Source organism: Grus americana, chromosome 15 (genome assembly GCF_028858705.1).
Source record: "Grus americana isolate bGruAme1 chromosome 15, bGruAme1.mat, whole genome shotgun sequence".
Lineage (NCBI taxonomy): Eukaryota > Metazoa > Chordata > Aves > Gruiformes > Gruidae > Grus > Grus americana.
In genome coordinates this window covers 336,051-350,005 of record NC_072866.1, presented here as the reverse complement: position 1 = coordinate 350,005, position 13,955 = coordinate 336,051, and the positions used below count along the sequence as shown (strand labels likewise).

Sequence of the window (13,955 nt, the reverse complement as noted above, 5' to 3'; positions counted from 1 at the left end):
GCGTTCTTGGAAAACGTATGAATATTCCTGCCTTTAAGGTACACAAAGGATAAACTTTTGTTTGAGGGTATGCACGACAGGCGGAGCTATCCCCCGTGCATCCGGCACCGCAATAAAGACTGCCTGCTCTTTAATACTACCTTAGTGTTAAGGAGTATCTTTTCCAGTTTTTCGGTAACAGAAGCACCGTCCCTACCGGTTCCGAGGTGCGGCCCAGGAAAGCACAGGGAGCTCTGGGGGACAGCGGCTCCAGGGCCCCCTCACGCTCCGCCGAGCTTCAAGGGCGCAGGAGCAGCGGGCGCGGGCGCTGCCCCCGCGAAGCGGCTTAGGCGGGCGGCGAGCCAGAGCTCCCCTAGGCCAGCCGGGCCAGCGAGCACGGGGCGACCCCACAGCAACCAACGAACAACCCACCACTCCGGAGCCGCGGAATAAGTACATCGCCGTATGCAAATCACCGGCTTTCTGACCAATGGAATCCTGGAGCACGTCCAAGGGCCCCGACTATAGGTCCCTCAATTGTTTTTTCTCTTAGCCAATCAGCAGCCATCCCGGGATTCGCCTTGCCATCTGACGGACACCGGTTGCCGCCTCTTCCTTTGCGTTAAGCTTTCGTCACCCGCCCCGCGCCGCGCTTTGTTTGGCTTGCGTTGGGGCTGCGGCCCCGCCTCCCGCCTCTCTCCCGCTTGCCGCGAGCCAATGGGAGGCCTTGTTTGGGGTCCCGGGGAGGGGAGTGCCGGCGCGCTCAGCCGGGCCCGCGCGCTGCGTCCTGCCCCGCCCCCTCGGCCCGGCGCAGGGTGACGAGGAAGCGGAACCGCCGCGGCCGGGACCCCATCGCGGCCCGCTCTGCGGCCGAACGCGGCGCCGGGGGCGACGGCGGAGCGCGGCCGAGCCCGGGGCGCCAGGGAGCCGCGGCTCCGGCCGGGGGCGTTGAGGCCTAACGGGGAGCCGCCGGTGCCGGCACCGCGGCCGCGGGTTTCGGAGGAGCCCGGGGAAGAGAGGTCGCCTCCGCGGCCGGGAGCGGGGCTGCCGCCGCCAGCAAAGCTGGGAGGGCCGCTGGGGTCCGCGGCGGTCGTAGGGCGCGCCGGCCTCCGCCCGAGCTGGCGGGTCCGGGGCGCAGCCTGGGGGTGCCTGGGGCTGCGGGTGCCGGAAGAACCGAGGCAGCCGCCGGCGGGAGAGCTGGAGCGCGGAGGCTGCGCGGCGGCATTGATGCGGCAGGTGAGGCTCGGGGCGGGGGAGGGAGCCTCCCGCGGGGCCGAGGGGGCTGCTGGCGGGGAGAAGCGGAGCCTTGGGCCCCCGCGGGGCGTGCGTGTCCCTGGGGGGCCCGGCTCGGCCCAGCTCTACTGTCCGGGCTGTCGATCAACGGGGTGCGGCGGATCTGCGGGTAAAGCATCTCCTCTGAGGGGAGCCGGGCTTTTGTAGGAGGCATGGTGAAGGGACGGCGACTAAGTAAGGTCTAGAAGACCAAAGCAGCGAGGCTGAGAAGACTTTCCTTTTGGAAGAGAAAAGAAAAGCAGGTGCAACGCAAAAGCGAAAGGAGAAGGCAGCTGAAATGGGTAAACTGGGTGCAGGGCGCTGCCAGAGGGTTTAGGCAGGGCGCTGTAAGGAGCCAGCTGTTGGGAAGTGCTGGGGTTTGCACCCTACTCGTGTAAGTAACTGTGCCCAAGATGTGTTTCTTTGGTATCCCCCTACTAATTGTTGGGGGACACCACTGGACGCAACGTTTGATTTGCGGTAATTAAACTTGACATCAAGGAGATTTAAGCCTTACTTAAGTGAAGTTTTGGAGCACAGGCTGTCAGAGTTGGAAGAGTTCTGTCCTCAAAATAACTGAAAACACTGCAGGTTTTGTTGTGTGGAGAACAAGTTTGTGTTTGTAATTAGGGACCTGTCAGGTGAATAGTTAACCAAGTTTTGAGTTTAGATCCATGGTTCAAATCAGTTTATTGAGCGTTTGCAAAGACTGGAACATTGCCCAACATAATTCTGAATTGGTAGATTCAGTGGTTTAGCTGAAAATCATTAGAGGGAAAAGTATTGTTCTAATATATTAGGAATACAACCCATAAACTGTAAGCACACAAACTTGTATCCCATATAACGCTGATACATCTTGTCTATTTTAAACCACGTTACTCTGGTGTCAGCTGGATCTGCAGTAATTCCATTCTTTATTTGTGATATTCAGAATTTCCTTCTGTTGTTGATTTTTATCTTTTCCCTTAATTAAAGTTGGACTGTGGCTCCTGCCCTGGTGATAAGGCAGCTGCATTGCAACTGCTACTTCTTTCTGTTTTGCTGTTAAGTAGTTTCTTGGGAGTCGACTTCTTTTTGATATGGTGTCAGTCATATTTTTGCACTCTTCAAGGGAAAAAAAAAAAGTTGTTGGGTTTTAGCAGATAATATGATTTAATGCCTTAAGCTTTTGCATGTGTATCTGGTGTTTTGGTCCAAGTATTAGAATAACCCTTTAGAAGTGAGAGGATTTATGAAGTTAGACACAGAGTGAGCGGTCATCCCGGCGGCCGGTCCAAATGTCAGATTTGGAATTAAAGTTGTTTAGCGATGCCTCCAAGGAAGTCCAGGAGCAGTCCTCTAGCAAAAGACGTTTTAAAACTTTTTTGCTTGGCCAAGAGGTTGCAGCATCACCGTGAGTTGCACGGGTCCCCAGCGAGGTGAGGGGGGAAAGCCACTGCAGATGCCTGCAGAGTTTGTTGCCCTCCAAATTAAAATAATAATAATAATAATGATAATAATAATAATAATAATAAAGGGGGTCACGTTAATTCGAAGGCAGATAGATGCTGGAAGCTGCTGACAGAGCCGGCCAGAAGTCGCTGGCCGTGGGGAGCCAGGCCGTCTCCTGGCGCGGGTCTGTCGGCAAAGGCCGGCGGTGACAGGCGCCCGGCCCGCAGCGCGATGCTCTTCGCAGGGGAGGCAGCCGGGCGTGGGGCTGCCCCGCGGGGAGCGGCGGAGAGGTGCCGGGGCTTTGGCGGGGTGGGGGCGGAGGGGGAGCTGGAAATCTCGGTAGCCTCGGCCAGTCCCAGCCCCAGAGACACACACACACACACAGAGGAGGAGAAGCCGCCGCCGCCGCATCTAGGAATATGAATCCCCCCCCCGCGGCAGGTCGGATCACCTCGGCTCCATGGTGAGGAGAAAGAAGAGCCCCCCTGGGCCCGAGGAGCCGCGGAATGGGTAGGATGGGGGGCGAGCAGCCGGCCCGGCCCGGCCGCGCTGCCCTGCTCCGCTCCGCCGGGCTCGGCGGCTGCCTTTCCTCTCAGCGGCTGTCGAGCGCTTCCACACGCCCGAGTTTGGCTGGGCGATTTCTCCGCCAAAGGCGCCCCGAACCCCTTCGGGAGGGTGCCGGAGGGTTGCCGGGGGAGCCCGGCTGTTTTTTGGGCCGGTTTGGGGGGGGTTCCGGCGGGGCTTTTCCCCTCCCGCCCTCGGCACAGGTTGTTGGGTCGGGACAGCAAACGAAAGGGGATTTAGTAACAAACAACGGCGGCCATGTTGAGAGGAATTTCTGCAGCTAAACTTCTCCCCTCTCAGCCCAGGGATTTCTCTCCCTCTCTGGGGGGCTCCCTGGCCTAACTTTGTGCCCCCCTCTTTTCTCTCTCTCTTCCCCAACAGGATGACAGTGAAACTGGGAGAGAGCAGCGGGGAGGAAGGGGTGAAAAAGCTGGGCAAGAGAGCAGGAGGAGATGAGGAGTCCCTGGAAGAAGAAGGGGCAGGAGGAGGAGGAGAGGCAGCTCCAGGCAGCAGCAGCACAAAGAAAGAAGAGAAGATTATTAACAACAACACTAACAGCAGCCCCCCACCGAACCCCAGCTTATCGCAGGCCCCGGCCTCCCTCCAGCCCTCTCACAGCCAGGACCAGCATCATTTTCTCAGGTCCAGCGTCAGACCTCAGAGCAAGAGGCTGAAGAAGGATTCCCAGGCATCCTCTTCAGTTGGCAGCAGCACTGCTGCAAAAGGCAAAGGTACTGTGTTGGGCACCCTTAAAACACGCGGGGCAAGGGGGTGGCTGTGGGGGGTAGTCACCTGTGGGTTTGGAGGTTGTCATTCTCCTCCTGTAGATGCCATCTTTTGTTTGTTTTGGGGGAAGGTGTTTTGCGGCTTGTTTCTCACAGTAGCTGAAATCTTCTTTGTGTCCCAAGGCTTCAGCTTCTTGGCTGCCTGCTATCCTCTTTGCACTTGCAGAAATGAGAGGCTTGGATGTGTATGTGGAGGAGGAAAAAATCTCCATTATTGAAGCAAACCTTTAAGTTCTGCATTTCATTTCTCTTGAGTTTTAGGAAATCCCTGTATTTCGGTTAGGAAATTAGACTCTAGCTAGCCGTGTAATCGGGTAGCTGCACTCTGAATTCTGTTCTTGGATAATAACAAAATATTCACTAGGTGCTAGTTAAAAAAGGGAAAAAAAACCCCAACCCACAAGACACTGGTGATTTCTCCCAATTACTTCTATGACTGTTTTACCCAAAGAACTATTCTGGAAACAGCTATGAAATGCACATATTGACATATCTGTTTCTAAGGTTTTATGAGTCCTGCATTACTGTTTCAGAACAGTTTGGGCATTTCCATGTAATTTGAGTTTTTATTAAGACTGTTTTGTATATATCTGAACATATGCACATACATACATACACATGCTCTTTCACTTTAGCATTGTAGATAAGAATTTGATTTTTTTCAAGGCTGTTTCTTACTTGAGTAGCTACAAGACACCAGGGATATTTTAATATCTTGGTGCTATTGTGTGTGCTCAGCAGCTGCTGGATGACACCTGGCACTGTAGTTGAGCTGTACTTGAGACTAATTTTTGATAACTTGTGCAAAAGTACTCAAGTGTTATTTTCTGTTAATTTTTGAGGAAAAACAACACTCGGAGAGTTCTTCAGCATTTGAAATTGAAGCATTGAAATAACAAAGTTTACTCTTGTCTACTAAAGTGAAATAAAACTCCACGTAGCATAAATGTGTCTTGGAGATTACCTCACTCTTTGGTCCATTGCACATGCTGGATATTAGGTGAAGGTTATGAATTTTGGTAGTTTTGTGTTACAGTAATGAAGCAGTGCAAACTGCGATATTTTAGTTATTGCCAAATCGGGAAAAAAGTCTTGAACTCAGTTGCTTGACAGTTTATATAATTGACTGAAGTATTTTTTTAATACCTTAGTAAGTCCTCTCTAATTTCTTAAACTTTTTGTTCAAGTGGGAAAACTCCTGTGTGTGATGATGGAGGACAGAACAGAAAGGCCTACGTAATTTTTCTCCCAGTTGCATTATAAACCAAATAAACAGATGGAATACCCAGGAGTGTTTAGCTACAGATAATTATTGCAAAGCTTGTAAGTAGTATTAAATGCGAGGAGATGTTTCTTTGGCGTACATGTTGTCCATGATTGACAAGCCAAATATATGCGTTTGAAATTATTCCATTGTTTTCAGAGTGTATACACATGTGAACAAAATAAATGTATCTTTGTACATGTGTGTATTCATGTTTGTATATTTGTACATAAACAATAATTTCCAATTTTAGAGCAGCAGAATGATTTTTAACTAGGTGTATTGACACAGTTGAGAAGTGAACTGTGTTTATTTTGCAATTCAGATTCCAAAATAGCCCTAATAAAACTATTTACAGAATGGGCAATATTATTTCAGTAATCGGTCATAGATAGTGCTTGTAATCACTGTACTTATGTTGTCAGGTTTGGGGAAACTTCTTAAATCATTGGGGGTGACAGTCTGTGGTAAAATTATGGGTATGCTTTCACTTTTTGAATTGTAAGACCAGCCATAGCTCTGCCTGGCTAGTTTTGATGTGAAAGCATTGAAGTTGATTTCTCTGATATGGTTGAGATTATGACTGTCAGATCTTGGAGAACAGAGCCATGGAGTGGGATCCTTTCTAATTTGAGTTCTTTGCCTTCAGGGATGCATACTGAGAGGTTTTCCAGACCTGTCTGAATTCTCCCTAATGGAATGTCCTGTGATCAGAATTTACAGGGCTTTAAGTTCCGAGTGAAGTGTCTGACAAAGCTAGCTTCCAATAGGGAACTAATGGAAGGGTGAAGATTACTAACAAAGATTGTACTTAAATCCTTCCACTTGCTGTCCCACCCTCTTTCTCCTCCCCCTGTAAGTATAAAAATGGTGAAGAGCTCGAATGCATGTGCTTTGGATCAGCTCTGAAAACTGGAAGCTTTTCCATTTTGCATGTCAGTCAAGGCAATAGCTGCAAAGGTAATTTTAACATTGGCCGGCAGGAGTGTCTAGACCACGCTTACACTTGGTCCAGTGAAACCAGAAACTTGGTTTTTGTTGTGGTCTTTCAATAATGCTGTGTAACCCTTAAAATTTTATTAAAGTAATCCTGCAGTCCTACAGAATCTCTATTCTAAAGTGAAAACTCTTTCAATGGCTATCATTAAGGAGTGTAATCAATAAAGTTAATTTCTTTCAAATTGTGGTTACTCAGCAGGCATTGACTTGTCCTAATTATGTCTTTTAAAAGAGTTTTGAAAACTATTTTTTTTTTTCTGGCTGTTGCAGATCCCTTTTTACTTTCAACATTTGTACTTTTAGAGTACTTCATTGTAGCAGACAAATTATTGATAAACTAAACTTTACTGTAAACAGAAGGAAGAGTTTGCCCACTCAGTAGCTGCTGACTTTTCAACTTTACCTTGCTATGTTTCAGGGAAGATTGTTAATAACAATTCTAAAATTCTGCCTAGTAGAATGTACAAAATTATTGCTAATTTTCAGATTACCCTGATGTAATCCTTAATTGCATCGTTGGATTCTGTCTCTCGCCTGTTGTGTACTGAGTTGTACTCTTGAGTTTAGGGCAAAAATGACATAGAAAGAAGCATAGTAAAATAAAATTTGGAAACTATTTCACTTCAAAAAGCCAATCTGTTTTGAATGGCTGAAAGGTTTATCAAATTTCCTACACAAATATCTAAATATTTGCCTTTTTTTTTTTAAGAATTATTATCATCTTATTTTCAAATATTGGTCATAATTTTATTGTATTTTCCATTTTCGTAGTCTAAACCTCAATGCACACCTTTTGAAGTATGAATGCTTGGAAGTAAGTTTTAAAGTAACCTGCATGAAATCAGAGGAGGAACTTGAAGGAATAGTGGGGGGTCGAAGCAGTTTATTATGAGAGTTCAAAAGCAAGGAGGCTCATTGAGGGAGAGGAAGCAGATCAATATAAGGTTGCTGAAAAAGAGAGATTTCCAAGAGTTTACTTCTCAAATGCAAATATGCCACATGGTTGCTGAGCAGAGGTTTTAAGGTGTGTTTTGTGGGTTGGTTGTTTTTTTTTCCATGCAGCGAGAGTGGTTAGAACATGCGTGTGTATGTTGTGACCACGTTGGTAAAAGCAAATGCGGAATATGCTGCCATCATGTGCTGTAGGTTTAGTTTGAACTAGAGTAGAGTGTTCCCATTTCTGTGTTTTTATCCATTTTCTGAATGAAGAATGAAGTCAGGAGGAAATAGTAACAGAGTTTAATGGTGATGACCTGAAGCCTGAAGAAGTCTTTTGTGCTGTTGCTCTGGATTTATTTGTAAAATGTGTAGAATGGCCCAAACAAGTGTTTGGATTTGTTTTGCAGTAATAAGCAGTTCTTTCTTGAAAAAAGAATTATTCGGCTGAAAGCATTAATTGAATTAAAACGTTCCATCTTTTGACATCATATAAAATTTGCTAGAAAGCAGACCAGTTTGTTTCAGCCCACCAAAGCTGCGTGTTCCATAGCATGTGAATTAACTACTTTATTTTCCTGTGGAATGGATGCACGCACCAAGGTACCTGATGTATGTACTTACAATATGATTTTATTGTATCTTCCCAAATTTACATGCTGCAGAATGTATTGTAACCTTCATTTGAAATGTCATTCCTCCAGCATTATTTCTCTAGAGCATGAAAGACTGTTTAAAAACTACTCGCGCAGTCCCTTGTTCTAATATTCTCCTTAATTCTGTTCACCTCGTTTACACTTGGTACTTCTCTTTCCATCCTACCCTGACATGCTTTCATTCATTCTATTTACCCCGGTTCTCCCTCCCTTCCTTTGAAAGTGGCTCAGGACCAGAACTCCACAGTATCTCATCCTGCACCACAAGAGGAGGATATTTTTCACGTGCCCTGTGCAGTACATACTGAACTTTAAAAGGTGCCTGCCTGCAAGGCTGCACAGCCACGTGGTTTAGTTGGAACTTCATACTAGGCTTTATGGGTGTTTTCTAATGGAAGACCAAGAGAATAATGATTTACTGGAGATGGGGAGTAACCAAATTTATAATGAACCATGTTTATTTTTTACAGCTATGCTTAGTTAGCTCAGATAGTGCTGCATTTGATAAAATATATATTAAATATATACTGACGGTAGAAAAGCAAGCCTATGGTTTAATTTGTAGACTCTTGTTGATAATTGACACTGTATATATTTAAACACATTCAACTACATCTTGGTTGTGCAAATCTTAATAATAGGAAGCAGAAGAAGCTAGGCTAGTTTGTATACTTGTAGGACAGTTACCTGTTGTGTTTAAAACTTTGGATGTTAATTCCTAACATATATATGCATGATATAACCATGCAATGTGGCATAAGCAGTCCTAGACTTACGTTTCTTGGGAGTCCATGCTATTTACTGTGGAGCCATACAAGATAGAAACTTGTTTTCCAGTTGTAATGTTAGTATTCAGAATGAAGCATTGACTTGTAGGGAATGTGTTTGTCTCTCTCCTTCTCTTGTCTGTATTCTCTTCTCAGCTACAATTCTTAGAGATGAAAGGAAGTTGGATCCAGCCTGCAGCTTTATTGGGTTGTCCTTCCACAGAGCGAGTGACTTCACTTAAATTTCTAAAGCGCACGCTTTCTCTGGGATCACCTGATTCATTTCTTCACTGAAGTATATGATGTAGTATCTGCCATTACAAAGATGTGTGGCTGGAAATGAGGCTTGTTTACCAAGTGATCAGAAAGAAAGCTTGGACGTTTATTTTTTCATTAAAATTGAGGAGTAAATGCTCATTGAGGAATGCTCTGCCATGAGAATAGCAGGATGCATTTGAAGCTTTCTGGAAAGTATAGATTGTAGTACCTTACCCAGCTCTGTTGGCAGCAGATGTTTCGATTGTACATTTCATAAGACCGCTGAGCACTAATGCAGGTTTGTGAGAATAAAATAGTCACTCAAAGGTGTTTTCTAGTATGGCCTCCTTAATGGCAGTCTTTACCAAAACCACTTTTGAAGGTGATCTCGTGTAGTTTAGCCTTGCTATTGGCTCCTGTAGAACCCGAAAGAGAAGAAAGAACGTTCTGAGGGAAACTTTCTGCCATGTTACAAGTTGGCATTCGCATTCCGCACTTTGGGGAGCGAGTTTAGCGTTCTAGCACTCTGCATTCGGCCTGCAGCGTGCAAGTACCATCTCCTTTATAAAGGTATTCCCTCATAGATGATCCACCTACAGTTGACTGATGACTCGTGGAGAAGTTGAGATTTTGCAAGCTAAGCCTGTAGAACACCAGTAAGAGGCCCAGCCTGTATGTTGAGATACATGGGTGTTGTGGGAATTAACTCTGAATTCCAGCTGCCATGGACATGGAATATGTCATACAAGATATGAATCAGCTGACTTGTAAGAGCTGCCAATGGAAAATTGAAAAATAAACTCTGGAAGGAAGAACTTCTTGTGGCTGTAGCTGTGATAAGACACCGATACTATCAGTGACTCAATTATTTGATACGTGCAATGTTCTAGGGTTTGTCATTTTCATATCAGATTTTTAAACTACAGTGTAAATCTCTTTTATATAAAATTTTTGCAGGTGATTGTGTTTTGCTTAGAACTACAAATATGACAGCCTTTTTCTACAGAAAATGTAGTTTGGGATGATGTTATGCTATTCACAGATAAATGAAGTTCTAATAATGAGGCATATAGATGGATAGAGAACACTGGATAAAAGGAATTAGTAAGTTTCTCTGAAACAGTGGTGTTCTGATCTGTGATTTTGTTGGAGGTTGTAGTTCAAACACCAGGTATGGAAACCTGATGTCTTTGCAAACTGTGGGTTGAAAGCTGAGTGAAAATGCTGAGAGCTTACACATCCCAGCTAGCTGCTTTGTACCTCACGTGCAGGTGCTGGTGCTCCACTGCATCCTGGAGTGAAGGGAAGGAATTGTTGTAGCTGTAGTTGTGTGGAAGTCCAGTCCAGTAGTTGGGTAATGCAGGATAAGTAGACAGAGTGAGAATGACCATCTTGTCTTTGTATCGTCTGCAATGATCTGCTTTAATAAATGATTTTACTTAGAACAAGCACCTAACCAGATTGTTAGAGTAAGCCCCCTCCCTCTCTCCAGCAATTCTGCAGCAGTAATGGTATGGTTAGCCTCAATGGACCTGTTTGTTTTAATGCATTACTTGAGTATTAAATAATATTAATTAAATAATTAAATAATTGGGAATTAATGATCATCATGATCTATTGTTAGTGAAGGGATGAAAATTTGTTGGCTGTTTTTGTACGTTACAAGAGTCTCATATAGTAAGACTGAAAGAATAAATGTATAGGATGTAATTTAATGATGTATGAATACTTTCTCTTTTGCATTTTAGCCTTAAACTTTTCAATAATGGAAACTTCATGTGTACCAAGTGTACTGTACAATCTTCAGAAAATCCTTGATAGATCTGAACTTTAGGCAGCTACTTTAGGTTTCTACTTATTTGAGTATGTCTACAGTGATGTAAAGAAACCCAACCAACCAACTCCCAAACTCCTGCATTTGTGGTTCCTGTAAATGATTTCTCAGAAAGTTAGAGGTCTGTGATCAGAATAGTAACTCTGGAATAGAATCCTGTAGCTATCTTTTGATAAAGGACGTCTTTCGTATTGGGAGCTAGTAGCAACAGGAGATTGTAGATTGAGATTGAGGACTAATGTGTATTGAATTCCCCTTTCTTGAATGAAGATTTTTAAATATGAAGATCTGTATTTCTTTACCATGAAAATTGTGATAGTTTAATCTCATATTTGCAAAATAAAGAAGCAATTCTGTGTCTTAAAATTGTTGGTTTTCTTCTCAGCCACCTATTAAAGTGCTCAGGTTTTTCTAATGGTTTCTTTTTTCCTTTTTTTTTTTTTTTTAAGGCTTTACCTTCACAGTACCAGAATTAAATTGCTTAACTTAATTTATCAGTGGATGATGAATGCTTTAGGAAATAGAGAAGCTGTTTATTGGAGAAGTTGTTTTTAAGTGCATTTTCTTCTAGATGTCCATTTCTTTTTCATGTTTTGCCTTAAATGCTTCCCTGTGGTGACAGTAATTTTCTTCGAAAGGATCAAATAGTCATTCCTAGAAATAAAAGAAATACTAACCTTAAAAATGGTCACAATATCATATTTTATATCAAGTAAATATTTATTGTATGCAGGAAAAAATGTACTTTCACGCATCTTTCTCTCGTCATGATTTGGTTTCAGATGTTCTTTGTTACTTGAACAAACAGCTTTTTAAGGGTTTTTTTAGCAATATGGTTTTGTCATCCAAAGGAATTACTTTCAAATTGCAATTGAATAGTTACAGTTAACATTTACATACAAGTCTTTGAAATCTCTAAAGCATAATAAGCCCATAACAGTTGATTATTCTGATACCCTTTTTTAAATAATATTAGGAATATCAAACCAGATATCCCAGTTCTTGAATGAGATATATAGGTATGTATGTATATATATAAAAACACTGACTTTGTCAGGTAAACAAACTGCTTTGTATAATTGAATTTTAAAAGATAACTGAACTTTTAAAGCCTAAATATGAAAGAGAGAACTGTGCTAATGTGTATAAAAGTTTGGGAATCTAGTTGGAAGTGCTGTATTGTGTAAGCTGGATTTATAAGCAAAGAAACTAAGGCAAGCCAATTTATCATGAGATAAAAGACAAAACATAAAGGACAGTAACCAGAAAAATGGAAACACTAATAAGCTTTTTTAATAACAATGTATAATGTTAAAAGGCTTCTGTTTTATTAAGTACTTGCCTGCATTGATAAGGGCAGTCAAATCTTAACTAATACTTTGTAGCAAAATTGAAGAGAATATATTTTGGAAATGTAAGTTACTGAGAATGGTTACATTTTTGTGGAAAAAATGAGTGCACTTTTTGGAAGGTCTCCCTGGTTTCTGGATTAACATTCTGATAATCTGTTACAGTGTCAAACCAAGAATGATGTTTGGTTTGATTTCTGCTGTGAATAAATCACAGGTTTAAGGTTAGTTGATAATGTTTTTGCTGATTAAAATGTCTTTGAAAGACTAATAGTTTCAGAGGCGATTTAAAAAAAAAAAAAAAAAAAGGCTTTTTCTTCTGAATTAAGGTGAGGGAATGGAATGTAGTTCTCACCTTCCTGCAGTTTCTCCATCCCATTTTCTTCCCTGTCCCCTACTTGAATAAACAGCAAATTCTCTTGGTTCCATCAGGCCTTATCCTCATATAAGTATTTCCATCTTCGTATTTTTTTTTCTGATCCGTGTTCTTTGGGGTGCCGATAACTGACAGAGGTACAATCAAGGTTATACTTCTGTGCATTTTTCCAAAAACCACACCAGGATTTGGGGAGGGAGAAGGAGTTGGGACTTGCCATCCTTGGGATACCTTGAATTATCCTAGATGGGCTAAGTGTCAGAGGTGATGCTCTTTATACAGAGGATCAGATTCTTGAGAATGCTGATCCATTGTAATGTAATGAAATAAAGTAGACATCTACCACAGGTATTTCAGAGGAAGTAGGATCAAGACCAAAGACAAGGATATGAAATTACATATATTTTATAATGGTCATTAGTTTGCTTTATTGGTGATGTCAATGTTCAGCATTGCTCAGAAGTTCCCCTCAACACAAAGGGGCAACTGCAGAGCGTACCAGGGTATAAGTGTCAGAGACTGTGTTGTCTTTTAGAGGTTGCTTTGGTATATTCCTGCTTATCTGTCTTATCTCTGGAAATAAAAAATTAAGCCATTGAAACCTTCCCCTTGTTTTTTTACTCTTTGAGATTTTTGTTTCTTTAAAAAAACCCTTGTTATTTGCCTGTTGTATTTCAGGTGAAATATCTTGGAAAAAACCTGATATATATGGGAGTGGTGAAGAAGGAGGAAGTTCTGAGTTCCTTATCTCTATCTGTGAATCCTCCTGTTGGTTTAATACTCACTCTGGTCAAATTTTTTTGCAGCAGCAGATAATGGAGGGACTGCATCTGGTGGCACATCTGGAATTCTTCCCAGCAATCCTGCTGGGAATTCCAAGTCAGCAGCAAGGAACCTGGGCTCCTCAGCTGGAGAGAAGGAGGAAGGAAAGAAGGTCAGACGGCAGTGGGAATCGTGGAGCACAGAGGACAAAAATACTTTCTTCGAGGGACTGTATGAGGTACTGTAGAGGAAAATAATAAGCTTAGATGGCTTCATGTAGTATCTGGATATTCCTAAAGGACGTTGATTCGATTGAGATTTTCAGGAGCAAAATGCATATGTATGCATTCTCGTGTCTATGCAGTTGGCTGTAAAACAGCTGTCAATCAAAGCCACGTTTCAGAAGTGTCAAGCTTGTTTGTTTGTTTTGAAATACACAGGAAGTATTTGTGAGCTTTATTTAGTTCTCATTTGGAACAGAATGGTAATTGAAAAATAATTTAAATTATTACAAACGTTCATGAATAATGTCCCCATCTCAGCTTTCCAAAGCAACATGCTTATGCTGTAATATTAGCAAACAAGAAAATATGTTATATTCTAATAAGAATTGTAGGCACTGTGTTCAGTCTTTGAGCACAAGAATGTTTGAGACAGTTCAGTACTATGCCTGAGAGACAAAGAAGTATTAGATCATCTTATCTCTTATCTCATATGATG

General features: G+C 42.9%; 2 protein-coding genes across 8 annotated transcripts in view; one reads left to right on the top strand and one right to left on the bottom strand.

The window, feature by feature from the left end:
- The window catches only part of IFT140 (intraflagellar transport 140), a 97,374-nt gene extending 96,828 nt beyond the window's left edge, over positions 1–546 (bottom strand). The window contains exon 1 of one of the 2 annotated variants that reach the window (XM_054842588.1): positions 141–546. The gene's annotated coding sequence lies outside the window, so the exon portion shown is untranslated. The remainder of the gene's footprint in view (positions 1–140) is intronic. The other variant, XM_054842589.1, reaches the window with a different exon arrangement.
- A 231-nt stretch (positions 547–777) lies between these two features.
- The window catches only part of CRAMP1 (cramped chromatin regulator homolog 1), a 55,560-nt gene continuing 42,382 nt past the window's right edge, over positions 778–13,955 (top strand). For 2 of the 6 annotated variants that reach the window (XM_054842720.1, XM_054842721.1), the window contains exons 1-3: positions 3,042–3,148; positions 3,631–3,980; positions 13,280–13,473. In XM_054842720.1, coding sequence (XP_054698695.1) covers positions 3,105–3,148; positions 3,631–3,980; positions 13,280–13,473 — 588 coding nt within the window. In that variant the 5' untranslated portion in view covers positions 3,042–3,104. Of the gene's footprint in view, positions 1,216–3,040; positions 3,149–3,630; positions 3,981–13,279; positions 13,474–13,955 lie in introns of those variants that run through there. The other 4 variants (XM_054842718.1, XM_054842719.1, XM_054842717.1 and 1 more) reach the window with 4 other exon arrangements.